The sequence below is a fragment of the Malurus melanocephalus genome, unplaced genomic scaffold (genome assembly GCF_030028575.1).
Source record: "Malurus melanocephalus ecotype Western Australia unplaced genomic scaffold, MMel_1.1 scaffold_129, whole genome shotgun sequence".
NCBI lineage: Eukaryota > Metazoa > Chordata > Aves > Passeriformes > Maluridae > Malurus > Malurus melanocephalus.
The window spans coordinates 1,057,473-1,085,387 of NW_026623361.1; the positions used below are offsets into that span (position 1 = coordinate 1,057,473).

General features: G+C 38.1%; 2 protein-coding genes across 3 annotated transcripts; one reads left to right on the forward strand and one right to left on the reverse strand.

Moving 5' to 3' along the window:
- Positions 1 to 327: 327 nt before the first annotated feature.
- On the reverse strand, positions 328 to 3,335 carry NDUFB1 (NADH:ubiquinone oxidoreductase subunit B1). The gene is made up of 3 exons (XM_057370622.1): positions 3,276 to 3,335; positions 1,789 to 1,924; positions 328 to 651 (listed from the first exon to the last, which is right to left on the reverse strand). The coding sequence occupies exons 2-3, from the start codon at positions 1,920 to 1,922 to the stop codon at positions 615 to 617; spliced, it is 171 nt and encodes a 56-aa protein (XP_057226605.1). The 5' UTR covers positions 1,923 to 1,924; positions 3,276 to 3,335; the 3' UTR covers positions 328 to 614.
- Positions 3,336 to 3,418: 83 nt separating this feature from the next.
- On the forward strand, positions 3,419 to 27,723 carry CPSF2 (cleavage and polyadenylation specific factor 2). 2 transcript variants are annotated; one of them, XM_057370620.1, is made up of 15 exons: positions 3,419 to 3,501; positions 4,032 to 4,218; positions 5,677 to 5,836; positions 5,917 to 6,022; positions 7,495 to 7,624; positions 7,954 to 8,069; positions 8,610 to 8,797; positions 9,179 to 9,469; positions 10,563 to 10,663; positions 10,983 to 11,183; positions 11,794 to 11,946; positions 12,497 to 12,722; positions 13,651 to 13,950; positions 14,883 to 15,017; positions 15,164 to 27,723. In XM_057370620.1, exons 2-15 carry the CDS (start codon positions 4,070 to 4,072, stop codon positions 15,254 to 15,256), a joined length of 2,349 nt encoding a protein of 782 aa, XP_057226603.1. In that variant the 5' UTR covers positions 3,419 to 3,501; positions 4,032 to 4,069; the 3' UTR covers positions 15,257 to 27,723. The 2 variants fall into 2 exon arrangements, with proteins under 2 accessions (XP_057226603.1, XP_057226604.1); XM_057370621.1 differs by having other exon boundaries at positions 3,438 to 3,501; positions 4,037 to 4,218.
- The last annotated feature ends 192 nt before the right edge of the window (positions 27,724 to 27,915 follow it).

Consider the following 27,915-nt stretch of genomic DNA (forward strand, 5'->3'; position numbering starts at 1 on the left):
CACACGGAGCCCGTTCCGCCCCTCCGCACCGCTTCTCCCGTCACCGCGCTGAGCAGCGCCCCGCACCGCCCGCTCCTGCCTTGTGCTCACCAGCTGCCCGTCCCTTACACCCTCCTGGTTCCGCTCACAAAGCCGCAGTWCCGCTTACTGCTACTCCAAACAAGCCTACAGAGGAAATCTGTAAAAAAACTCATCCAGGTTCAATTATAAAAACCAAACAACTGTCAACCACATTCTACATCTATAGAAGTATTCGTTTGAAGGTTAGTTCATGAACTAGCTATAAAAACATGGATTCTACAACATACACATCAATAACAACATAAATGATTTTTGCATAGTTTTTCTTTATTCTATTAATTCTTCCTCTCCCTTCCAGAGTAGGGAACAAAATTTTCTCAATGCTTATGGACTAATGGAATTCCTGAACACATATTAATCATGTAATTAAATCAACTTGAAAAAGTAACTCTGGAAATTAAACCAGCACTGATGAACTGCAGACGTCGTTTACTGTAGTATCCTCTCAGGGTAAAAACCATATTCCTGTTCTTTCAATATGTGAAACAAGATGATGAACCAAAYGAAARTGTCTTCCTTTTCATCATCAGCTTTTATTTCCAAGTCACTTCTTCACCAGGCTTCAAGTCCCTGTGTAGAAAGAGAAAACAAGAGGAGAGCGACTAAAACAGGTATCTTTCTTTCTAGAAAAATTATTAATAAATGTAAGTATTTATTCTACAATACCTTCATTTTTAGATTTATGCAAAAAATAACTTTCCTTCCAATTTTTGTCAGTTAAAAATCTTTCAATACTAATATACTTTCTCTTTTCTTTTAAAAGCTTAAATGTATTCAGTACTCTTAATTTCCTTTCGTTTGAGGGAAGCACAGAACAGCTAACTTCTAAGGAGTTAACAGACTTTTAATTGGATCCAAAATGAAAAATTCTACTTATTTAAAATATAATAATTCACTACTTTAGTGGAAAGAGAGGTGTGAAAGCAGACGGGATTTTTGCAAGATGCTGACATAGCAGCCCAATTTCACTAACAAATGCAGTAAGGAAAGTGCTAATGTACCAGTTGGGTGGATTATGTCAAAAGCTCTCTTTCTTACTCAAAACTAATTATATGAGGCCAGAGTCGGAAAAAAACCAATCCAGCAGCAAACTGATAATAACACTCCTACTATCAGTCTATGCAACATGATTTTTTTCCTCTTCTTTTGTTAATCCAATGATCTAATACAAAATAAGAACTGACATAAATGAGTCAGTGCCTGAAGTTCACTGAAGTAAATTCTCCCCAAGGAGTCACAGACAGAAAACCCAAACTGATCAGTGCCTACAATCACATCATTCAGTGAAGATACAGCAGTTGCTAGCATRTATGTTATTTTTCAAGAACTTGGTTATTATTTTTAAATAACACACATTTATTAAAAGTATTTTGTTAAAAAGTGTTGTGATAATTTTAAATTTAATAGAGAAAATTAAAACTCGAGCATGTTTGCCACTGAAGTTTTAGAGAGTCAAAATAATGGTTTCCACATTTCATGACCAAGAACTTGACAGCAGTTAAGGACAGCAGCCTTTCTTTCATGAAGATAGCTCCTAAAGACTCCATTTTCAGACGGCATTGCTGACCTAAACCACTTCATGAACGCTTGATATTTTTAGGGCTTTCTTCATTTTTACTGTTATAACTCTAAAAGAGGACTGAGAAGCACTTTGAAAAATAAGTGTATATATATGTAAATGTACATAAGAAGCATCATAAAGCAGACCTTCTATATAACAGGCTCTTGTTTCTGAAGGCAGACAATTTTTCATCATTCCATCTGTCCAAATAGCATCCAATCACAAATCCTAAGGGAACAAGGATGTGAACCCAGTGTTCACGCACAGCTTGAAGGACCATGACTGCTAGAAAGGAAAAGTAAGAGTTACTAATAAATCTTCACTTGATAACGTTGAATGCTTGGCACCTTTACTCTCACTTACTAGGATTCTACAAGGACATAATAAGCATGAGGGCTATCCAACAGTTCCTAGGAGACACATGCTGTTCTCAAACCCACACCTGGGTTTCTTAGAAATAATCCTAACTATCTCTGGGCCCTTGGAAAAGTTTTTCATTCTAAAACAGAATATCTCTTTAATATACCCCTGGTGAAGTAGTTACATTTGAAAAGTTCTAGAGTAATTTACCCATCAAAGCACCTCTATAAGTTTGCAGTTCAAAACATTTTTATAACCTAAACTCCTGTAGATGGACACTTTATTACCTGTGACAAGTCTCACACACAAGTTGTATGTTTAGTTGGGAGCTGACAGATAAGGACATTTCTAAAGTAAGGAAGAACATTTATAAAATCACAGAATCACAGTAAGGGTTGGAATGGACCTCTGGAGATCATCCAGTCCAACCTCGGAGCAGGTGACACAGGAAGGTGTCCCAGGTGGGTTTTAAATGTCTCCAGAGAGGGGGACTCCACAAACTTCCTATGCAGCCTGTTTCAATGCTCTGCTACCCTCAATTTATAGAAAGTTCTTCCCCATCTTGAGGCAGAACTTCTTGTCTTTTAGTTTATTACCATTGCTCCTTGTCCTGTCGCTGTGCACCACTGAAAAGTCTGGCACCATCCTCTTGGCACCGGCCTCTGAGGTATTTACATGCACTAATCGATGCCTCAGACTCCTCCAGACTAAAGAGGCCCAGCAAACCTTTCCAAACCCTTCCAGATAAGGGAATTACACGCGACACCAGGAAAGTCCGTCACACACAGCCGCGGGATCGGAGCCCCGCGCCGGCTCCCGAGGGCCGACACCGCCGCCGTTCAGCAGCGGCCGCTGCGGGGCGGCCACGCACCCACCCCCTGCAGGAGCGGTGGGAAGCACTCCCACACACCTCCCGCCCCCGGGCCGGCCGCTTGCCCGCGACAAGGCCCCGCCACCTTCCGGCTCAGCCGCCTCCGGYCCGCCCGGGACCTCGACCGCCCCTCCAGGAGCAAGAGCGCCATAAAGCCCCACAGCTGAGGGGCGCTCCCGCCCGGCGCCAAGTCCCGSCCGAGGGGGTAGGGGACAGGGCGAGGTGCTCCCGGGGAGGTCTGACAGCGACTCCGCCCTCAGCGCAGCTCCCACCCCGCACACGGCCTCATCATTACCGCTGCTCCCACCCCGCACACGAACCCCATCATTACCGCTGCTCCCACCCCGCACACGAATCCCATCATTACCGCTGCTCCCACCCCGCACACGAACCCATCATTACCGCTGCTCCCGCCGGCGCCGGGACCCGCAGCGGCCGCGCCAAGGGCACCAGGAACAGGCGGGCCGGGAGAGACCAAGGGCCGCTCAGGGGCAGGGGAGTAGGGACCTCCCCCACTGCGGGCTCGCGGTGGTGCCGCCCGCCACCCTTCCGCCTGCTGCCCCTCCTCCCCGCCTTCCGCAAGATGGCGGCGGGCGCGGCGCGGGCCGGGGGTGGTTGAGGGTGGCAGGTATCGGCTCTTCCACATCATCCTCCTCTTCCCTCTCGTTCTTCTCGTCTCGGGCTGGAGTAGGCGCAGGGCTCCCCCTCGTAACGCCATTCCCGCCCGGCGAGGCTCGGCCCGTCCGGCGAGGCCCGGTCGCCGGGGCCCTGTGGGGCGCTGGAGCCCCGGAACCCCCGGCCCGGGCCGTGCTGTGGCCCTGATCGGGCAGGCCCTGAGTTTGAGAGGTCGTGGCCCTGGATGCGCCATCTCTGGGTTCCCCCACCCAGCTCCGTGAAGCTGCTGTTAATTTCGCCACTCAGGGATCCTTTTAAAAGTTATTTTTAGTGTATATTGTAGAAAAAGACTCCATCTCTTTCTAATAAGAGAAGACCTGTAACAGTCGAGTGTTAGTATCTGAGACTTAATTGATATGCGGCAGCTGTGTTGAAYAGTATTAACAGTGTTAGTCTGCTATTGTCAGGAGTATGTGAAGCAAAATCTAAGTAAATGGACTTGTTCTTTSTGTTAGTCAATAAAACGTTTTGTCCCTCATTCAGATTAGTTCTTTTGGAGAGTTAAACACTTGGAGAGGAAAATGACATCGATTATCAAGCTGACTACACTCTCGGGGGTGCAGGAGGAATCTGCCCTTTGCTATCTGTTGCAAGTAGATGAGTTTCGTTTTCTTTTGGACTGTGGCTGGGATGAGAACTTTTCTATGGATATTATTGATTCTCTGAGGAAGTAAGTAGTTCAGTTCATACACCTTTTTATTTTAATAWGTCTTGGCCTGTCTTGAAAGTTCAAAATTCCATGTGGTGGTATAATGTATGGTGTTGCTAAATTCAAAATTTTTTGGTTTGTGTATATTTTACRTGAAGGGAAACACACAGCAGAAATATTTCCTGAAGAAACTTGGGATTTTTTTCTTGTCAGTCCTGTGATTTGTGTYTCTTAACTGTAATTCTCAAACTCCTCTGTGTTTGTTTTGGCTTGGATGATTTGTTTGTTTTTTACTATCATTAATGTGTCACAGCAGAGTTGATGGGAGACTGACCTTGGCTCTGAAGTAATTTAGAACAGTTAACTAAGTTTTAAATGGAATAAGAAGCCTTATTATGTGTACACTGATACAAAGCATTTCAACTCTTGCCCTTGTTTCAAGTTGAATACACTGTCAGGAAAACACCTTCTGTCAGTACACCATCCCTTCACAGGGGAAAAACCCCTACAACCCAAAATCTATCTAGACTTTAATAGTGAAGTTCAGCAGGTGTACAGCAAGGAGCTATGCTGATTGTCAAGTTAGGACTGAAGCATAGAAATTTGGGAAAGAAACTAAGCTTTTTGATGCTAATTTTATAGCATTGGCACACTTGCAGTGTTTGAAATCTTTTAACTGAGGATTGTTAGGTACTAAGGATAATTTATAAATTTTTTCAAGTGTCTTGTCTGAGAAGCAATGAGATAAAATTCCCTTTTTCATAACAGCCATCCAGAAGAATGTGTGTGCCCCMCTTACTATGCAAGGGAATAAAAAGTTATCAGTCCAACTTGTATTTTAATTTGTTACATGTATTTTATACCCTGAAGTTTTTCAGTTATGATATGTAGAAACTCTTTWGTCTGAGTTCTAATTTTATGCAACRCTTCGCAAGAAAAAAAAGTTGCTTTTAAAAGTAATGAAGTCCCCCAAACTGATGTGCTGCTTTTCTTAAATTTTATGTTTTATCTTTCCTATATTTAAAGAAATATCTTTTGATCTTTTTCAGTTTAAGGGTTGTTGTTTCTTTGGCCCTGTTACTYGGTCTTTCTCATCAGAAGAAAAGTTGTAGTCTGGTTTTAGGTGTATAAACCGTTTGTAGCACATCTATACTGATAATATTTTTGGTCCCTCAGTTAATTTACTTTTTGGTGTTCACACATATACTGAAGTCTTTTTCATCAGGAGTTTGGTGTGAAACTTACATGTCTTCCGGGYCTTAAAATTAGGCTTTCTGAAATCATTTGTGTTTTTAAGTACTTGAACATTAGGAAATACCTGTARTTTTTAATTAAGATTTTTAAAACTGTTCCAGACCTTGAAGGGTTTCATTATTTGGCAATCAGACTGTGTATGTGTTCTCACAAAAGCCTTTACAKGAGATACCCAAAACCATGCAGAGCTCCTTTCAATGGCTTTTGTTGGCCCTCTCTTTACAGGCATGTACACCAGGTTGATGCTGTTCTTCTTTCCCACCCTGACCCTCTACACCTTGGTGCACTTCCCTATGCAGTTGGAAAAATGGGGTTGAATTGTGCCATTTATGCGACTATTCCTGTATATAAAATGGGACAGATGTTTATGTATGATCTCTACCAGGTATGTTTAAGTTGCTACTTTCATACATGACATCTTTGATATGGTGGAGTGCTTGAATGCTCTGTACCTCTTTGTTTTAGTCCCGCCATAACACTGAAGATTTCACACTCTTTACACTGGACGATGTAGATGCGGCCTTTGATAAGATACAACAGCTGAAGTTTTCACAGATTGTGAACTTGAAAGGTAAAATTGTCACCAAACCCTCAAGAAATTACTTGTATTGAAAGGCGACAGAGGGGTTAAGAATTAAAGTAACTTTTTTAAAGGGAGTSAATTCTGAAATGTGTGTTTTGCAGCACTAAATTCATTAGCCCCATGTCAGTCTGTATCAGCTGAATGTTTGCCTCAGCAATTGTGTCTAGAAGTGGTTAGAATTTTTGCTTAATGCAGTGAAGGTCCTGCCAAAGCATGTTTAGRTGTATGTTTCTCTTTTATATTCTTTAACTTTTCTTTATTCGTGTCTATTAAAAGCGTTTACTTATGTCTAGTGGTAGATACCTCAGAACTCTTCATAACCAGTACCACAAGGCAAAGCTTTCTAGAGCAGATTATAGAGATGAAGTTACAGCATGTGCATGATTTAATGTGGAGATCTTCCTTTACTCAGATGATACTAAGTGTAGCTTGTTGCAGACAATCAGCAGCTTTCCACCCATGTTGAATGTAGAGATCAGAATGAAATGGAAACTCTTCTGGACCAGGGATACAGGCAAGCTGACCACCAGCTGTTTGTCTCTGAAGTGCAGTMTCTTGCAGTTTCATGAATAGCGCTGCCAAAGTACTTACCTTCTTATTTGGAAAATAGAAATAGTATGTTATCCTTGAAAGACTGTTGGCCTCTTTTTGCTATATTTGTAGCAAGGCTATGTCTGTGCCGGCAATTTTTACATCTGAAGAGTAATTTTAGTGTACAAGTTTCTTTTATATTTAATGGACATAATTTGAAAGCCTCAATGGAGACATTTAAGAAGATCATGTACGTTTAATTTTTAATTATTACTGTGCACTTCATCCAGCAAGGTCAGTGAGTAATGGTCCTGGATGGTCTTAGTTTAATATGACAAAGATACRGGCTGGTATCAATGACAGGGAGCAATAGTACATTTAAAAGATTTAAAAGATGCATCAGGTGCTGAACAGTTCTGTCACTGCAGCACATGAACACATCTCCTGCTWTGGTTTGACTTGTACTGTTTGTCATTCTGGACAGCTTCCAGATTGTGTGTAATTTATATAAGTTTTACTAAGTACCTCAAAAGTGAATGATACGGTAAACATTAGTGCTGCCCCAGAAAAGGTCCTGGCTTTCATCCTGGTGTTCTTGCTTTCTTGTGATATGTTTTTTATATAGTTTACTGTTGTTTAGTTCTGTAGTTACAGCAGCTCTGCAATGCCTCTGATTTTGTCAGTGGTAGGTGGAGGGAAGAAGTGATTTTTGCTTTAGTTTCTCTATTCTGGAGGAAATATAAAAGTGAATTGCAAAACGTTTTGATGTTACTGGTTAGATGGGAAGGACAGATATTACTGCTTTTTCATACTTGATTTGATATCTTGGTAGTAATTTAGGCATTCAGTTGTTTGAAGTTACTATATTTGGTTCAGAGTAATGGATTTTAGTATGTGTAATGTACCTAAAATACTGAAAACTTTTGTAGGCAAAGGACATGGTTTGTCAATCACACCATTGCCAGCTGGTCACATGATAGGAGGCACAATTTGGAAGATTGTCAAGGATGGAGAGGAAGAAATTGTTTATGCTGTTGATTTCAACCACAAGAGGGAGATGTAAGTTCAACGTAGCAATATACAGTTCCTAGCTGTGTTTGGTGTGTATCGTTTAGTGGGTGATAAAGAGGTGTGGAAGCAGAAGTGCATTTCCAGTTCTAATAAGACCATTAATTTCATTTGCATCCAGATTAATCAGTTTGAAGCAAACATTAGCTCAGGGTTTCTTTATTCCTTTCATTTGTATTTATTTGTAGATTTGAAGCAGGAAGCATTCTGCAGCTGAGTAATTTGATTCCTGTACATGCAAATATCTGGAAGCTAGCTTTCTTATTTTTTCTCTTAAAATAGAAATGCAAAAAAAAAGTGAGACTGCCTTTTTTCCACAGCCATCTGAATGGATGTTCATTGGAAATGTTGAGCAGGCCTTCATTGCTTATCACAGATTCATTTAATGCTACTTATGTACAACCCAGGAGGAAGCAAAGGGACGAACAGCTGCTGAGTATGTATTGTTTGGGCTTAAAAATAACAGTAATATGATTTATTAGCCACTGTAAATTATTTTTCAGTTAGAAATTCATCAACATTTAAACTTAAGAACCCTTATTGAAATGTAACAACTTTGAATTACTCGTTTCTGATGATACTGATCCTGCAAGTTAAATGTTTTCCTAACAGCAATGAACCATATTTGAAAACAGTGTATTTTACCCAGTACCAATAAATCTCTTCAGAGRTTTTTAAGTTACTTGCCTCAGCACTTTCTTTTTTAAAAATCCATTTTAAAATCTCGTTTTTTAATTAAYGAAAGAAGTACCGAGGCAGAGAGATCTTCAGAACAACAGAAAAAACTCTGCCTCCCTTTAATTTTGGTGGAAGTGTRGATTTGGATCTCTTTCGAAGTTTGATTTGTTTCTGTGTTCAGTATGCTTTTGATTATGATTGCTAATATGATACAACAARCCAAAAAAAACCCAAGCCACCCCACAAACATTCTAACATTGGTTCAAAGTATAAGTGGGTTTTTGTTTTGAATTCTTAGCTAACGTTTTGGAGACATTACGAGGTGATGGAAATGTATTAATAGCTGTGGATACAGCAGGCAGAGTTCTGGAACTTGCTCAGCTTCTTGATCAGATCTGGAGAACAAAAGATGCAGGATTAGGAGTCTACTCTCTCGCACTTTTGAATAACGTCAGCTACAATGTAGTGGAGTTCTCTAAATCACAGGTTTGTTTTGATTTTAAAATGCAATTATGAAGAGTAATGGAACATTTATTCAAAAGCCTTTTAACAGTAAAAAATGGCAAAATACTGGGGGAGTGTCCTTATTCTGTAGTGTATGTTTGTGTTTCAGCTCATTTTGTTGTGTCAGCGGGCATGTTTCTTGATACTGATTTCTGGTTTTATGATAAGACTTGTTAGCATTGTTTATAGTTGTTAAAACTGAGAATTTAAAGTACTTGTTTCAATGTTGGTTATGCTCAACAGCATTTCTACACTTGCTGAGATATACTGATGTAATCATGGACACATTGCATCCTGTACTTCATATGAGGCTTGTACTGTTGCAGAACTTGTATAGAAAACTTTCTGTAATATGTCTTTTAGGTTGAATGGATGAGTGACAAGTTGATGAGGTGCTTTGAAGACAAGAGAAACAATCCTTTTCAGTTCCGCCATCTCTCCTTATGTCACAGTCTGTCTGATCTGGCTCGAGTGCCTAGYCCAAAAGTTGTTCTTGCCAGTCAGCCTGACTTGGAGTGTGGGTTTTCTAGAGATCTTTTCATTCAATGGTGTCAGGATTCCAAAAACTCTATAATTTTAACTTACCGCACTACACCTGGAACMTTAGCACGATTCCTGATTGATAATCCTTCTGAAAAAGTTATAGATATTGAGGTGAGAGTTGTTCTGTATCTCAAAGTTTTTACTGTGGGCTATCTGGGGTCATATGGGCAAACTGAACATAGTTTCCTTTTTGATCATCTGAAAATGCTTCTAGTGGTGGAGAGAAACCTGAAATCAGTATGTTGCATATTTATCAAATTGTGGATAAATTTACTTAAAAATAGGTCTCCTGTTGAGAACTGCAAAACATCTTTTCATAGTGTGGCAAAGTTCATACTCCATAGAGCTAAGCATGAATTTTCTTTTAAATATTCATTTTTAGACAACATTTTCATTTGTGTTTTTATTATAGTAGAAAAAAATCTGCTTGTTGACGTACAGATCACCACATATGATAGGTTGGTCTTGCTGGAAAATACTCMAGATTTGGATAAAGGGAGAACCAAGTCAAATTAGTATAATATATCCATCAGGATTAGAAAGATAAGCAAATGCTGGAAATTAGGAGACAATTAATTGCTATTCATGCTTTCAAATGGTTTTCAATAATCTGTACACTTTTGTCTACTTCTGTCTGGGAAACATTGTTAATTTATGSAAATCCCCTGTGATTGCAGTGATAATTTCAGTACTGATGATGTAGCTTTTTTAGTTTTAGATTGGATTGAAAACATTGAATTACAGTGTTAAAGTAGTACTAGAATTCAGTTTATTCAAAGTGACCCGTACTCTGAAAACAAGAAATAAAATCTACTAAAGTTTTGCCAGCTAGTATGACTTCGTTAGGTTCTTCTCATTTGATGTTAATGATAGAAAAACTTATAAAACGCTAATCATCTAAGAGTATTTGCCTTCACTCATTAGAGAAAATTTTCCCAAAGATATTTTAAGAGTTTTTTGGAAAGCTTAATTGATTTTAATATTTTTAGAAATGCTTTCCTTTAGAGTAAGCTGTACTAATTGACCCTATCACGATATTGCCATGCCAAGGTGCCACACGTTTTTCCATAGTCTTGTCTTGTGTGGGACATACAATTTATACCTGCCTTGGTACCCAATTACAAATATTCTTGTCAGCAGCATGTAGAAGTATTAAAGTTTTGTCAGCTACTCACAATAGCACTAATTTTAATTCTATCTGCAGTTGAGAAAACGTGTCAAGTTGGAAGGAAAAGAACTTGAAGAATACCTAGAAAAGGAGAAACTAAAGAAAGAAGCAGCTAAGAAGTTAGAGCAGTCTAAAGAGTAAGTATGTTTGCTATTCTTGTATTTTGCTGTTACAATCAGAGTTAAGATTTCAGTGTGATTATTCTGTTCCTTCAACTCTTTACAGGGATAAATTAAAATGATGATTTCAGTAGACTTGTCTGAGGGCACWAAGGAATTGTGAATGGTTGTCTTTAATCTGTTGTTCTGATAGACCCCATTTCATCTGCTGTTTGACTGTGAGCTTTTTCTCAGATACATGAAATCCCCTTGGCCTTGGTTACTGGCCAGTGTGTTTATGTAGTACGAAAACTGAAGGAAAAAAGAAGTGCTAGGTTTTTCTGGAATGTCATTTCAGGGCAGATATTGATTCCAGTGATGAGAGTGATGCTGAAGAGGATATTGATCAGCCAACTTTACATAAGACCAAACATGATTTGATGATGAAGGGGGAAGGTAGCCGGAAAGGAAGCTTCTTCARACAGGCAAAGAAATCTTATCCAATGTTTCCAGCTCCTGAAGAAAGAATTAAATGGGACGAATATGGCGAAATTATCAAGTATGTGGTGGTAATGTATACTAGCACATAGTAGCTATGAAATAATCAAAAACTAGAAGGAATTAAAATCACTGTTTTCTCTCTTYTGCAGTATTCTTATATGCTCTTCAAATTGCTAAGTCTTACAGGAAATTTATGTAGGATTGAAGCTGCAGAGTACTGATCCTTAACTTGTGTTCACACCTTTTCAGATGTATTTTCACTTCAGGCTTTTTTTTAATCTTGAGAAATAAAAGATTTAAAATTATTTTAACCTGACTTTTTTCTGCTTTAAATGACACCTAATATTAGATTTTTGAGGGGAAAAAACACTGTTCATCATGACAAAATTTAGTGAAATTTGTCATCTTTGCATAAGGAATACTTGCAAGAAATCCTCAATTTACTAGTATTTATTTCCTAAGTTGTTTTAAGTTCTTTTTTAAGATAGGAAGGTCATATTTTCCAAATGAGCTCTGTCCAAGTAAGGAAATACTGAAGGCAGGTGTAGTAAAATCATTGGCGATAACAGCTCCAAAAATTCTGAAGAGTAATAGTGAGCACTGTTTGTTTTTATATTAGGTAGTGCTTTGGTTTTACTCTAAAAAGCAAAATGCCTTTCATTCTTTAGACCTGAGGATTTTCTAGTTCCAGAACTTCAAGCAACAGAAGAAGAAAAAAGCAAATTAGAGTCTGGTTTGACAAATGGAGAGGAGCCTATGGACCAGGATTTATCAGATGTTCCTACCAAATGTATTTCTGCAACAGAATCTATGGAAATTAAGTGAGTGACTTAGTTCTTGTGAGTTCTGCCAGAACAGTGGCGTGAGTGCAAATTGGGTAAAACGCTAGCTTGGATTTAAGAAAGTGGGAAAGGAGTTGATTTTTGTTTAATTTTTTTCCCCAAGGTAAGTTGTATTTTACTAGCCTTTCTGGGAGCACAGAGCAGTCTTATGCTTCCCCACTCTTAAGAAACTTGGTTTGTTCCCTGTCTTACAGAGACACCTAGAAGACATAGAAGAAATGGTACAGTATGTTAGCAGAGATACTTACATATGTTTTTTTAAAAGGACAAAATATTCAGATATACTTATTTCATGGGTAACTTACTTTTTTTATAACTATGTAAGTGAATTTTGTAAATAGATAGTGTTAAATACACACAYATGGTAATAGTTGACAGCTGTGTGTTACAGATCCATAATATACCTTGTGCTGACAGCTTTTGCTGGTGTAGACTAATTAAAAATAACTTAATGGAGTATTTTGTAGCATTCAAAGATTTAATTTGTTAAACTAAAACATATTGTTCTTGGGTTTTAAATTCAAACTAGAGCAAGAGTTACGTACATTGACTATGAAGGACGTTCAGATGGGGACTCAATTAAAAAAATTATTAACCAAATGAAACCAAGACAACTGGTCATTGTCCATGGACCACCTGAGGCCAGTCAGGACCTTGCAGARTGTTGCAGAGCATTTGGTGGAAAAGATATTAAAGTTTACATGCCCAAACTTCATGAAACAGTAGATGCTACAAGCGAAACTCACATTTACCAGGTAAGGTGCTGGAACTTTGTAGTTGTGTAACTACTGTGTACTGTAGTAGGGCTATGTGGGCAGAATGCAATTTGGCCATCTGCTTTTTGGGAGAGGAGAGGTGGTACTACCTCTTCTTGTGTGTACAATTAGTTTTGATCAAGGCATTAATAGTGGTTTTTAAAACTATGAGAATTGYTAGTGTGTAAGGAGTGATGCTGAAGTGCAATGGCGATGTTGTATTTGAAAATAATAGATGTGAGTGAAACATCAGTGTCACAGTATCTTTTGAGTGGGCTGTGCTGCAGATGAGTGGATAGTTTGTTCTTGTATTACCCGGTTGCAGCCTTGATTGCACTATGGGAACCATGGACCCTGTTATGTGGATAACAATTTCTAGGAGTAGGGCTTTATTTAAAGGGTTAAAGTTGTAGAGTGCACCAGAGGATTCAGGGTAAGGGCACTTAAAAGTCTTATATTTACAACATCCTTTCTTACAATAAAACACCAATTGTCTTGGGGGGGGGGCGGGGTTTGAAATTTGTAACTGCTCTTCAGTAACCTAAATGTATCTGTGGAAACTTTCTCTGAATTTGCTAAGATCAGCTGAAGAATAACTTTGGCTGGAAGAAAGGTTTCTGGCTTTTAAAAGTAAATTAYTGCTTTTGCTATAAATTTAACTCAGTTTTCAGTTCTGTATGTTGTTTGATAATTTTAGCCAAGATGAGAAAGGAGTTGATCTCTGCTGCTTTCTAAGTTGTGATATGATTATTACAAATATTAAAGTATCTTGCGTTGATGATACCAGTTGCCTCCTYTCTCTCTGCAAGAGTGCATGAATCAAACCCATTGGAGAGACAATGAAAAGAAACCTGCTAATCTTTAAAGCTTGAAGTAAGAAATTTGTTTTCCATCAAAGTAATAGTACTTTTATTTTTGTGCAACCCAGGTCAGGTTGAAAGATTCTCTTGTCAGCTCTCTTCAGTTCTGTAAAGCCAAGGATGCTGAGTTAGCTTGGATAGATGGTGTTCTGGACATGAGRGTTTCAAAAGTAGATACTGGAGTTATTTTGGAAGAGGGAGAGTTGAGGGAAGATGAAGACTTAGAGATGCAAGTGGATGCGCCTTCTTCAGACTCAAGTGTGATTGCACAACAGAAGGCCATGAAAAGCCTCTTCGGGGATGATGACAAGGAGATGTGTGAGGAGAGCGAGATTATTCCTACTTTGGAGCCTCTGCCACCTCATGAGGTACAGAAAGGATGCTGGTCTGAATTTCTTTTATGAMCACCTCTGTATTCATTTGTCTTTTTCTAGTGCTTAGAGGTTGATATTGTGAYCTTACTCAAATGAAAACCTGACTGAAACTGCATTTTCATCTTTGGGTTTCTCTTTGTTAAACCTAGTGCTGTTCTCTAGTCAGCTTTTACGCTTTTCATTGAGGATGATCTTTTGCATCCATTAACAGTGTCTAGCATACAGTACCATATATTTATGAAGATAAGATTTTAATGAATGTGTGCCATATCTGTAATTATTACTTGCATATAGAGGAATTAGTTGGTGTTAGTCACTCTTGGATTTCATTATGTTTTGTTGATGCTATGGAAAATACTTCATATACTGGAGATACAGATCATACATCTGCTTCTATAGTAGTGATTTGAGAATTCATTAAATTTATCTTTTCCAAAAAATTATCCCAACTCTTGAAATACTTTGCATTTGAGGAGATAGTATATCTTTCTGTTGAATGATTCCAGTACCTTTTAATCCTAGAGTTGCTTTGTAAGGTTCTCTCTTTCACAGTCCTAAATTGTAGTCTGTTGTGGGAGCTAGAGAGCTCTGGAGACAATTCTAAAATCTGTTAAGCTTCATGGCCACCATCAYTGAACCCTGTGCTGATCAGCAATACAGCTTACTGCAGCTTGATCCCTGGCATGGCTTGGAAGAGGGATCTTAGCTTTCCATTTGCCTTCAATATGTGAGCAAAGAGAAAAAACTTCTTTTCCTGATAGGTAACTTCTAAGGCCTTTCTATCCTGAAGATGTATTGCTGCAGGTAACAGAAATAGAGCCRATCTTCTAATTTAGAGTCCTGTAGTCTAGGCTGCACTGCTGCCTATGCAGTAATGAGATCTTTGGAAAAATGGAAGGTGTTAAATTGTGTGTGTTGTTTTGAAGGTTCTTGGACATCAGTCTGTGTTTATGAATGAACCAAGACTGTCTGACTTCAAGCAGGTTCTCTTACGAGAAGGTATACAAGCAGAATTCGTTGGAGGAGTGCTTGTGTGCAACAATCTGGTGGCTGTCCGCAGGGTAGGTCTTCTGCATGTATCACTTTGGCAAATAATATTACAAAATTTCATATATAATTTTAATAATAAGTTAATGTATTATTAAATAGTGAAAGAAGTTTCTTATTAGTGTGAAGATAATAAATTGAAACATGTCTTTTGTTTCAGACTGAAACAGGGCGCATTGGATTGGAAGGCTGTCTCTGCCAGGACTTTTATAGGATAAGAGACCTTTTATATGAGCAATACGCTATTGTCTAAGGAAAGTGCTGCAAAGGTGTTTTCACTTGAACTTTTACAGACAATGGAGGTTTCTCCCAGTTCTGACTTTTTGTAGTTTTCTAATTTATACAGAGAAACCTAGTTCATAAAGAGCAATTAGCTGCCCTGAACGTGTAAGTAACTGCTACTGTTGTTCATGAATCTGTTGGTACATTCCATGTAGTTGACTCTAAAACTGTTACAACTTAACATCTCCCACATAACACATTATAAATCAATTTATGACTATGAACAGTTTGCAGGAAAGTTCAGTTTGTCAGGGCACATTTTAGTTTCACAGATTTCCTGCCAAAGAGTATAAAACATGTAAAAGTCATTCTTGTATTCTAAAATAAGATTGGATAAAAAACTTTGGATTCTTTGGTTTTGTTGGTTTTGGTTTCTGTGTGGTTGTTTTTGGTTTCAGTTGTTTGGGGTTTTTTTAATAAGTGTGATTTGGGGAACAATCTCAAATATTTCCGTTCCGTTTTTAAATTGAGGTTAGTTGAACTACATTATTAATAGCCCACTTAAAGCTAAACTGTCCCCAAGTTAATCTGGCTGCATCTTAATGCTGTATCTGTTCCATCTTATGGATTGTTCTGAAACAACATTTTATATTYTGTATGAAAACATTAATCTGCAGGATAAAAAAAAATTAATTTGGGTACTCTGAGAAGATCGGATGTTATTTTCAGGCAGTTTAAAAAGCAGCAGTTGTGCTTCAGAGTAACTTCTGTGCAAACATAAAAAATTTGTAACTTCTATCTCTTGCAAAATTATGYCAATTATAAAACCTCTTCTGAGTTCTGATTTTAATACTTTTCAAAGTCTAAAGCCTTTATTCGTGCACTGCTGTTTGTTCATAGTGCCATGAGCCAAGTTCAGAAAGATCTTCTCTCTTAAAATCTGAGTTCATGTGATGTATTTAATGATTTTGTGCCATGTCCTGTTCTAGTTGGCAGTGAGACTTAYTGTAGCTGCTGATGCTAGGAATTGACCTTCCTTTTTAAGTGAGGATAAGCACAGTTTTGAGATCATTCATTTCTCAGAAATTAACTTAGGTAAACAAATGGCCTCTCGACTTTATTTAATCCTTTTCTCCCCTGCCCATGTGTGAAACACCACCTTTGGCAGTGGAGGTTGTTTGCGTTTTACATGAACCAGCAATGTAATATATACTCTTCATGTGTATGCTTAAATAAAACCTTCTGAAAAAGTGGCAAAAAATAGCCCTGTGGGCTATCAATGAAAAGATAATTTACTTTGCAATTCATTCTCAACAAARTTTTTTTATCTAATCTACAGACTGTTCTGTTTAAAACAGTGATTTAAAAGTGAAGACCATGTTAAAGAACTGATAGAACTATATACTAGAAATGTAAAAAAATCGAAAATGTAATGCTGAGTGAGAATGTATTTTCTTACACAAAAAAAATCTAGGGATTACTAGATGGCTGAATGTTGTGGGKTTTTTTCTTAACAGTCTAGAAAAATGTGTATTTCCCTTACAGTGACAACCAGAACTTCATAGAAACACTCTGGTTTTGTAGCAATGCTATGTAAATCTATATGATGCTGAATACTTGTTGCTGAATACTATTGTATTACTATTTTTGCCAATACTAATGAACTTTTATAAAGTGAGTTATTTTGTACATATTCATATTGACCTTAGGACTTTTACCTTGAGGGCTTAGGATGGGAAGGGATTGTGTAAGTCTGCATGGAATATACTAATGAAGAAAAAATCCCTTCGGAAGTCAAACTAAAAATAGTGCTATTTTAAAGAAAAGGATAAAGATGACACCATGTGATCATCAACGCTAACCCTAACTCAGACCTGTCAGTTTTGTTTATTTTTCTAATCTACTGATAGTAATTCAGCTAAGATCAACAAAATTTTAGTGTTATCAGTCACAAAATTCTAGTGTGTGCTGACAGAGGACTCCAAATTATTGCCATCACTGGAGGAAGAGCCTCAAATATAAGCAAAACAGTTGACTTCTTATTTTAGTGTGTTCAGCATGTCTGGCTGAAGTGTGAATTCAGACCTAGAAAGCTGACTTGCAAGGTGACAGCAGTCAGCTGAGTGCTGGGACTGGAGTGTTGGACATTTGTAGAAAACATATCATAGGCTCCCCTGGTGCTRTGGGGCAGGTGTGCTCCTCAGCTGTGCAGTCAGTAATTGTAAGCAGGGTGCAACTGAAGCAAATGCCCATTAATTTTGCCTACTCTGCTYCAGTTCCCTGATGCATTCTTAACTGTGCTTTGCTTTAGACAGTAATTGAACTTCTCTGTTTCATTTTCAGAGTTACTAGTSTGGTTCTTGTTTGTATCTGAACTAAAAGATTAATTTCCCCTTACCTTCACAAAATGTCAGTGCTGTGATGGTCCATAATTTATGTTTTTTGACTTTTACATTTTCTTCATTAACAGTAAAAATGTGTCAAGGAGTACCATTTCTTATTCTGTGCTATGTTGCTCTTGAGTGTAAGAACATTAACTTCAAACCTAGTTGTGGTGTTCACCAGTTAAAAATATTTTGTTCCAAGGCTCCTGGATAATTCAGATTGCTCAGATAAGAAGAGCGACAGGTATGTGGACACTTGCCTGCTTGCACCCCCAAATTTATAGTACTTGTARGTAAATCCTAGCTTTTGCAGTCACTTCTTCCTGTACCTATGTGGTAGAATGAGAAGACATGTTTCAAAAGATTAAGGGAATGCAGTAGCAGAACTCCAATGATAAGCAAAATAATTCTAGCATTATTATGCTGTTCCTAATATCAAAAAAAGCTTTACCCTGAGTTAAATAACATTGTGACAGTTTCATTTTTATTCATTTTATGTTGACAATATGTGCTGGAGCTGAGGGGAAGCTGAATATCTTCCCCATTCTTCAACAATATTTAGGCTTAACCAGATCCTCTTCTCAAAATATGCTGTTAATGGAAAGGTAGGATGCCCAGCATTCTGTCAGTGACAGTCTTGTGAGACAGCATTTGAGATCTACTTGCTAGTACAACTTGCTTGGAAAGGTAGGGATTTTCCCATATCTCTACTAGCTAGTAGAGATGCTATTCATTAGGAATTAACAAGCAGAGACACCCTCCCTCCCCACCCTACAATCTAAATAATTGTTGTAGATGGTTGTGCACTAAAACACTTGTTTGTACAGAATCAAGATTTATTTGATAAGGCATGACATGTATTAATACTTCAGGWAGGAAAGAGGAGTGTATTGCCTGGGGAAAACACACCTGGTTCAGGCCAGCACAGGGTAATTTTTGCAGCAGCCAGGAGGGGCATGGCCAGGATCCAGAGGTTATTCCATGCCACCTCCAGTCACTTCCCAAGACTGGGGAAGGGTTCCCTTCCTGRTGGTGGTCAGGTTGTTGGGCTCCTTTTGGTGTATTTGCATGGGAATTGCTCACCTTTCTTGTACAATTTTGTTACTAATATTGTTACTGTTACTGTTCATTTTCTTATTTCATTGCTGTTTCTGGTAAATTGTTCTTATCTCAACCCATGATCTTTACTTTTTGTGACTCAATTCTCCTCTTCAGCCCCAACAGGAGAGGGGAAGGGAGGAGCGAATGAACGGCACATTGTTTGGAGTGTTTTGGTGGGAACATGAAATGGGAGAATACCATTCCTAAACGAAAACTACTAAAATTTTTTGAGTCCACAGTAATCCTACTGTAAGGATCTGAATGTTGCATGATATTCTGTTTCATAGGTTTTAGAGATATTTTCATAGTTTTGAAAAAGAAGTGCTGGGGAAGATGATCTCACAGTCAAATCTGATAAAGTAATGTATCCAGTAGACAGAATTTTAGCTCTTGGTCTGAAAACTGTGTAAGAAACCAATGGTAGTTCAAAATGGGATAATGAAACTAGATAAAAAGAATGTATAAAATTTATTTTTAAAAATACTTTAAACAGTATTAAATCYTACCTTCTCTTGAGACGATTTTTGATTGGATAAGAGATATAATAGAAAGAACAAAATTTCATAGAATCATGGAATGGTTTGTGTTGGAAAGGGTCTTARAGATCATCTTATTTCAGCCCCCTGCCATGTGCAGGTACACCTTKTACTAGAYCAGTTTGCTCAAAATCCCATCCAACATGGCCTTGAGCACTTCCAGAGGTGAGCCATCCTCAACTTCTCTGGGCAACCTGTGCCAGTACGTCCCCTTCACTTATAGTGAAGAATTTATTCCTAGTATCTAATCTAAACCTACTCTCTTTCAGTTTAAAGCCATTCTCTCTTGTCCTGTCACTACATGCCCTTGTAAAAAGTCTTTTCCCAGTTCTTCTGTAGGACCCTTTTAAGTACTGGAAGGTGCTGTAAGGTTTCCCCAGAGCTTTCTCTCTTGCAGGCTAGACCACCCCAACTCTCTCAGCCTTCACAAGAAAGGTGGTCCAGCCCCCTGATCGTGGCCCAGCCCCCTGATCATGGCCCTCCTTTGCAGTTGCTCCAGCAGGTCCATGTCCTTCCTGTGCTGGGGACTTCAGAGGTGGATGYAGCACTCCAGGTGGGGTCTCTCCAGAGTGGAACAGAGGGCAGAATCACCTACCTCACCCTGCTGCCCCTGCTGCTTTGGATGCAGCCCTGGATACAACTGGCTCTCATCACCAGCATTTATTTYGGGAGTCTTATGTGGCTTGTTTCCTGCAAGTACAGAACAGGATAGTTAGCCTAAGCTGAAGTGAGCAGTATTCATCTTTTAAGTTTTTTTTTTTTTTATTTCCAGTGAAGTTGAAAGCTTCCATTATAACAACACAAGCTTTTATAGAAACTCATTTTCATGAAGGGTACTGGAAGGGCAAATATTTCATTGAGTGATTTGGATGGTCTRAAATGCCATGATAAGCAGTAAATGTTGTGAACTGGTAATGTACGTCACACTGCTTGACCAGTATTAACCAAGGAATGAAAGAGCATGTTGTTTTCAAATTGACTACATTAATTACATTAATAAAATTCATTCTGTATTGTAAAGGGTGTCTTAGAGTTTTCTGGCAGAAGAACTCTGAAGAGTGGTTGCAGTTGAGTGGTAAGTGAACTGATCCTTTCAGCTTAGTAACACATCCTCACAGTGGTAGAAGAGGAATATAGTTTCAAGTGTATGGAAGAACGAGATTATTTCGTGCAGTGAACTTCAGATTTTACTGCCTTTGATAGGTTATGTATTACCACTGTGATAGGAAGTAAAAAAAATCCAAAAAACCATCTCACTCTTGCATTTTTTTAGTAGAACTTCCAGTTAGCCCTATTACTGTTTTCCTGGGAGAGAAGGATCCATGCAAACTCTAAATTTTAGAAGAAGCAAGTTTGCTATATGAGCTTTAAGCAGTGAAAACCTGCCTGTTGTTACATAATCCTCTTAGGTGATGCAAGCTGGATCTGTGATTCAGCAGCTGAATGATAATGAGCTAAGCATCTGCCAAAAAGTGTTGCAGTTTGTAAATGCAATCTGGCAGTCAGCAATTTTGGTAACAAGAAAATACATTATTTCAGTTGTGCAGGCTTTTCTTAAATACTTTTCACTTTCAGTGCAGCTTTTTGGAAGTGATAAAAACTTTTCTAAAAGCTACTTTTGAGAAATGATTCTAAAAAAATTTGTAATGGTGGTCATTTCAGTTAAAAAAATARTACAACCCAAACTACAAGCTTTCTGTTGAACTTGTCCCAAGGCTGATACCAGTTTTTGTAAAACTGACTCTGGAAAATTACGTGGGGAACCAGTGGAGAGAGTTCATCATGTTGCGTGGTAGTAGCTACCATGCCCTTGCTGGTATTTAAGATGTGGGAGATAAAGTGTAACATTTAGTGTCAGTAACAATGTCAGAACTTGTGCAAGTAAATAAAAATTCCATCTTAAAAATGTTGAACTTTTTTTTTAGATGAAACCAAAATTATTTTTCCTTCGTTTGTAGCTGATTAGTTTATGGGAATACATAGGTGTGAAGAATGAACTCTTAGCAGCACAGTTGTTAAGCAAAAACTCTTGGAGTGATTGATTTCTCAAGCTAGTGGTTTCACTGATATTTTTTGAAAGTTATCACYTAACTCAGTTGCTTTGTCTGTGAGAAGTCTCATTTAAGTTGTCTCACCAGTTCTGAACCACAGCATTGTGATACACAACCCAGTCATTTACTCAGCTGCTTTACAGCTCTTTAAATCAGAACAAGAACTCCAGTTTGGAGTGARGAAGTATAGATCACTGAGTTCCACCAAAGGAAAAAAATTAGTAATAGCTTAGAGGTTGAAAGATAACCTTTTATTTATTTTAATGTTAAYACTCAAATTGTGTAGAAAAATTGCACAAAATGATTTTGAAAGGTCCTTGGAAGGAAGAAAATGGATAGAGATAAAACTTAATCATCACTAAAACTTAGTAGGACTGTCAGCCATATAACTTCTGTGTCTGCTTACAATGCAGTAATAGGAACAGGTTTCTATGGAATGCTTTCTGATGTCACTGCAATGAACTGGTCAAATAAAAAAAACCTGGTCAGCAAAAAAAAAAGGTTATCCACATTTACCTAACTAGCCTGTTGCATATGCTTCAAGATGTGTACCTTGAAATGTTTTAATGATGTGGATTACATATCAAAAAGTGGGAGATTGGGTGTGATAACATTGCCACTCATTTTGCAGTTTTAACGCATGTGTTGGGCAGCAGGTATAGCTTATCCAAATAATTTTTTCTATTCGGACAATATATTTGTATCTTCTGTTKTTTTCAGAGAACTTGTTTAATTAACTTTCATGAAAAAAACCCTGAGCGTAATGTAATCAATGCTTTGTAAATTATTGGCAGGTGTTTTGCAAGACATAGTAATGAACTGCCCTGAAAAATCATCAGGGAATTACTTTTTCTGCCGTTTTGCAGCTCCTGGAGGAGTTGCACAGCTGGCGGAGCATATTGCCCGTCACCATGCCAGACTTGGCATTTGAAAGTCTGCCAGATTGCTTTGTGCTGTTGTGCTAGTCGTGGATCAGCAGTTTGCAACAGTATGAAGGTAGTAAGCATTTTATTCTCTGCCCTTTGTAGGATCACACAAGTTAATACTGCATCTATGAAGAGTCCAACCTTTTTTCTGAACCTACCAAGTACTTGGGTTGCATTACCTGGTTAGATTAACCTCCATGCTGCAAGAATCTATGGAGAAGTTATGTTTTTGAGACGCTGGTAAAATTTCTCTTAGTATCAATGTTTGGAGCCACTGTGTATAGCCTGCTTTTCATGTTTTATGTAATTTTATTATGTTTTAGTATATCTTTCATAATCTCCCTGATTTTACTAATGCACAATATTGCAAAAGCAGTATAAAACTAGTCAACAGACTTTAAATCATTCGTGTATCTCTAAACCTCTTATGCTGATTAAAGTGTTAAGGCTATTAGTATTTTTTATGTAACTGGGTCTAAATTTAGTCTCTGTTGCAGTCAAAAAACACTCTGATRTTGCAAACCATGATCCCAATCTGCTTCCTTTTGGAGTCGATGGTAACAGTTTTTCAGCACAGCTCTTGTGTTTCTGTGTACTAATGACTTGAACAGTTGATATTATTTTATTGTAGAAATTCAGTAGTGACTGATTTCTCTTCCAGGAGTGTCAAAATACTACTTTTGTTGTGTGTAATGTGATTTTATTTACTTTTTTGTTTTTTTAATTCTCAAAATTTTAAAAAGTGATTTGAGTAGCCCATAGGCTATTGCTTTGTTGGTTGGAAGGACAGAACTGTTAATATTTTTCTTTATGTAAAATTCTTTTGGTTCTTGTATGGAGAGGCAAAAAGAAAAAGAAATGTTAAACTGGAGAAAGTTATATAGCATAGTGTGTAGCCCATTCTTCCATGCCGAGTAGCTGTGAAATGCCTGCATAACAGTCTCATCCTGYGAAACAGCACCTAATCATCCATTCTGTGTAGTCTGGTATAACTGTTTGAACAACCTAATTATTATGAAAAAAGCAACAAAGTCGTGCCATCACATATTACTGATTTTATTTCTGGCAATATGGTGCAGTGCCTTTGGCCRGTTACAATGTGTGGTCTTAATTTCACATGTACATGAGTTTTATGTCATAGCTGACAGCTTGATGCAAAAAGCCAGCTTTAAAAAAACCCACAATACACTACTGGTGTTTGAGGTACTAGAATATCCAGTGAGGGAAATCATAGCTCTGTGTTCAAGGGGCCTGTTGGAAAGATTGAACATTTTGACTATTTGAATAGTAGCCTTGCTGCTATTTACATACAAAAACAAGTGGCTTTAAGCTCATGTGTAGACATGGTTAATGTAAATTATTTTTTTTTAAACACAAAATTGAAGATTGTATTTCTAATGCATGTGTGCATGATCTTAAAAACAGCTAGAGACTGCGTTGTGTGAGCTGTACATGCAAATCAATAAGAGTGCACCACTTGAGTGCTTTGGTAATTTTACTCCTACATTTGAAGGACTGTTTTGATTGTTTCCTAAGAAACATACAGCTTCCAAATTATACAGTTGTTTTTTCGTCTGTGAATTGAATTCGGATCATGGGATCTAACAATGCTRAACTGATTCTAAAACAGCTCCTCTAGTTAGGGGGCAGTGCATTTCCTTTAAAGTTAAGTGTTTCTTTGAGACTGGGAAAGGATATGTGCCTGGGTATTCTTGGTTTGGTAATAAATATGGATAGAATGAAAAGAGAAATTTAAACAAAATGGGAGGAAGGAGAAATAACCGTAACTGTGGTGACACGTCTGGGGAGATGGTGTTCTACTTTGCTTAATAGGGTTATGGATGTCTTGTCAATTATTCCCATAGAATTAAACATGAGTTTAATATTTGGAAAGTTTTAATGGCTAATTTTTCAGCTTCTGCAAGCCTGTTGTGTCAGAAGAAAATAATGGTGTATGTTTTTTCCAGGATGAGATTAGGTTAGGATTATGACCACCATCATAAAGAATTGAACTCATTGATCACACAGCAGAGTCTGCAGGTCTAGGTTTGATGGCTGCCAGTTGCTTATGATGTGTTCTGTGCTGGATGATTTATTTGATTCATAGTTCAGGTTATGAGTAAGGGSASAGTTAGAGGCATCAGGTTACGAATKCAAATTTTGTACAGTCTCATGGTCAGAGAAGCAAAAATGAGGCTTGATATTGATGATACAGATGAAGAAAAGCACTGAAGGCAAATCATAAGTATTCTTGGAAACTTCCACTTTAGCTAGCACTGGGCTGACACCAACAACAAGTCGWTACAAGACTCTTATTTCTAGTCCATTCATGAAGTTTTAATATAWGCAGTGCTCCGCTGTCACTGGTCAAAGTGTTGGTCTGTGTGGTTTTGAATACACAGGTTTGGGTAACTTGTTGGACTAACATACTTCTGCTTTTTATTTCATTCTACTGATTATACCATTCTGCCACTTAATTATTCATTAGATAGTTCAATCATATGAACTAATTGTATGAAATCCAGAACTAGAGGGAATTYTGTTAGTTGGGCTGCTAAATGCTGAAAAATCTTCCTAGTGTTAAATGTCTTAATTATGATACTGCCTTTTTAAAAATTCCATGAGCTTTCTTAAGTTTAAAACAGTGCAAATTTCCTAAGTGTATACTTCTGTAAGCCCTGATTTCTGATTGCAAGTGCTGTGCCACACCTTCTATGTATTGTGGCTCTAAGACAGCAAATGCAGAGAAATCTCTGAATAAGGTATTACACTTAGAAAGTCTGCTGCTTGCTGATGTATGTACAAGTGTAAAGTCTCACTTCTAGCAGTGCCACACATTGCTTATTGCACAGCGCTTTGGCTTCTTTTGTGTGACTGATGAGAACTGCTGAAATATAGCATTATTTATATTATTTAGAAAACTGTCAAGTCAAATGCTTGACTTTGACTCCAAGGTTTCTTTTTTTGATTGTCTAGCAAATTTGTAGCCCTGGAGTCAGTAAGTAGTTTGTGTCTCTAGGTGAGCAGCTGAAATTTAGTGGCAAGGCATTGCTGATATCTAGTCTGATTGGGCATCTGTCTATGCTTATAAAATTGTGYGCTTCAGGAAAGACAAGGGGGACAGATGGGAGTGGTGAAGACCCGCCAGTAACTGCTTGGCTGTCTAATTATACTCCTGTGGCATATACTTAAGAATTACTTTCTGGATTGTGAGCGTCAGCCTATTTGTGGTGTATGTTCATAATACTTTGCTTTACAATAACTACTCCTCTGGGCTTTTCTCTCTTAGTTGTATGGGTAGAAGTCTTCTACTCTATGATCTGCTACCGTGTGTGGATAGAAGAGCACTTACTCTCTTACTAACACCCAGTATATCATGTAGGTGAATAGAAGCCTAGGGCTCCCTTGCTGCCTATCGAAAGTGGAGAATGAGATTCGAAACATGAGAAGTTGAGATCTTCCCTTGGTATCATCTGGGTTTCTGCACTACAGCTCCAGAGTTCTCGGTGTATTTCTTCCCCTAAAAGTCTCTGTTTTTTCATGGATACAGTGGATGGATGGTTGTCTCAAATGTCTTTTTTTTATCTTCTTTTTTCTTTTTATTTTTTTAAATTCTAGTTAGGGAGACTAAGCTCAAGAGAAGAGTACATTAAAGTAGCCTACTTGAATTTCTTTCAAAATTTACAGTTTCATACATTCTGGCTTTTTCAGACACCTCATTGGTTCAGTTGGGACACTCACCCACTCTGCTTTTTGTTTTTTTCTGTGAACTCTTTTAGTCAACTCAATGCTTTGTTGTTTCTGCTTTTCTAGTCTTTTCAGCTTYTGCCAGTAACAGTTCTGAAATCAAGCCTAAATTAGGATGTGGAGTCTCAGTAGCTCAGAAAGCTTGGGGGTTATCTCTTGATGCTTGTGGCATATCGACTTTATTGAGAGAGGAGTTGCTGGTTTTTTGGGGATGCATGGATGCCTGTATGAGCCAAGGCTGCCCTTGATTTGAATGCTTTGGTCAAGAAATGGGATATTAGGCTAATAGAAATTGTCTGCCTCCGCATTGCTGCTTGTTCTTTAACTTTGCTGCCTGATTAAACTAGTGCAATTCATGGAATAAGCATCTCAATAATACAGTCACAAAATTTCTGGAAGTTACAAAGACTGTCAGTCAGTGTTTGAAACATGAAGCTTTTTCCTTGTTTCTATTCCTTTAGGAATAAAAAGCATGTCATTTTCCATGACTTCTGGTGAATTTGATGGGCAGAACTGTCTTTTCAGAATATTGCGTTCCTGAAGATGATAATACTGCCTTGAACAATAAAATATCAAGGAGGTTCTAGATACTTTTGAGTGCTTTTCATCATATCCACAAGTTGTAGAAATAACTAACTTCAGATTACTCTTGGCTAGTTATCAARAACAGGGCAGAACGCATTGCAGTTCAGAGATGAAAAGTACATTTTCTGCAATGGTCAAATGAAAGTAAGCAATGAATTTCAGTGCAAACACCTCCTCTGTGTCTGTCATGTGTTTGAAAAGAATTCCCAATATATATGACTGCAAGTGCAAGTCATTTTGATTAAAAAAAAAAAAAAACCCAAAACCAAAAATGAAGAAAAGGCAGCACTTGTGATACAAGTTGGCCAGAAATCAACTGGTATGGCTAATATTAGTGAAAAGCAATCCTTTGTCCTACAAACCCAACTCATATGTTTATGCCATGTGTTTGTGTGATGTCTTTCTACATTCACCTACTCTGTTCCAGGTTCTGTGCTCTAGAACATACAAAGCCATTGCTCAGTCTGCACTTGTGGCTGCAGGGCGCTTGTCGTGTCTCATTGTGGTCTGAGGGGAGAGCTTTGAAAGCCAGCGGACATTGATGATACAGTTCACTGCAGACATTAAGGAAGCTTCTTTGGAAAAGTGGGATGTTTGTTTGTCTGGTCTGAATAAGGTCTCTTTTCAGGGAAGTACATTACTGGAACCAAGGAAGCTTTTGTTGCTTTTGTTTCTGAAATTGCAATCTGTGTCTGAACAAAGTCATCCATTATAACCTTCAAGTAACTTAAAAAGTCTCACTTCTAATACCTCAGTTAAAAGGATAATTGATTTTTTCCTTTTTAGCTTCCCTTTGTACAGTTATTTGAAAACTCCTGCAGAAAATGTTTATTTGTTTTCAGTATGTATATTTTTAAAGCATGCGTTTCTTAGCAAGTTATGCAAGCCTTTGAAACAAAAGCTGCTATAAAAAGAAATCTGAATGAAACTATTTGCATAGCAATAGCAGCCCAGTTTTGGTATATATGCTAAAACAAATGGAAATCTGCAGGAGGAAGAAATACCCCAAATCTAGAACAGATAAACAAATCCAAAGTAAATCATGAGAGGATTTTCCACAATTTCATGTCAAAGACTGCTAAAGTATTAGTGCTGTTGTACTTTAATATTATTTCAATATTTTGACTTATCTAGTGGTGTAAGAGCAAGGGTAGACTGAGATTGCTTTTTTTTTTTTCTTTTTTTTTTCTTTTTTTTCCTTAACTAGTCTGTCTCTAACACTTCAAAGTTGTATGATGCAGAGCAGCTGTCGCTGCATGGCCATGTGCTGTGTGTGGGCAGTGGGGGCTGCGGGCTGCCCTGCCTGACAGGTGCCATTGCCTGCCCTGCAGTGGTGCCAGCTGGAACCGGCGGCCCGTGG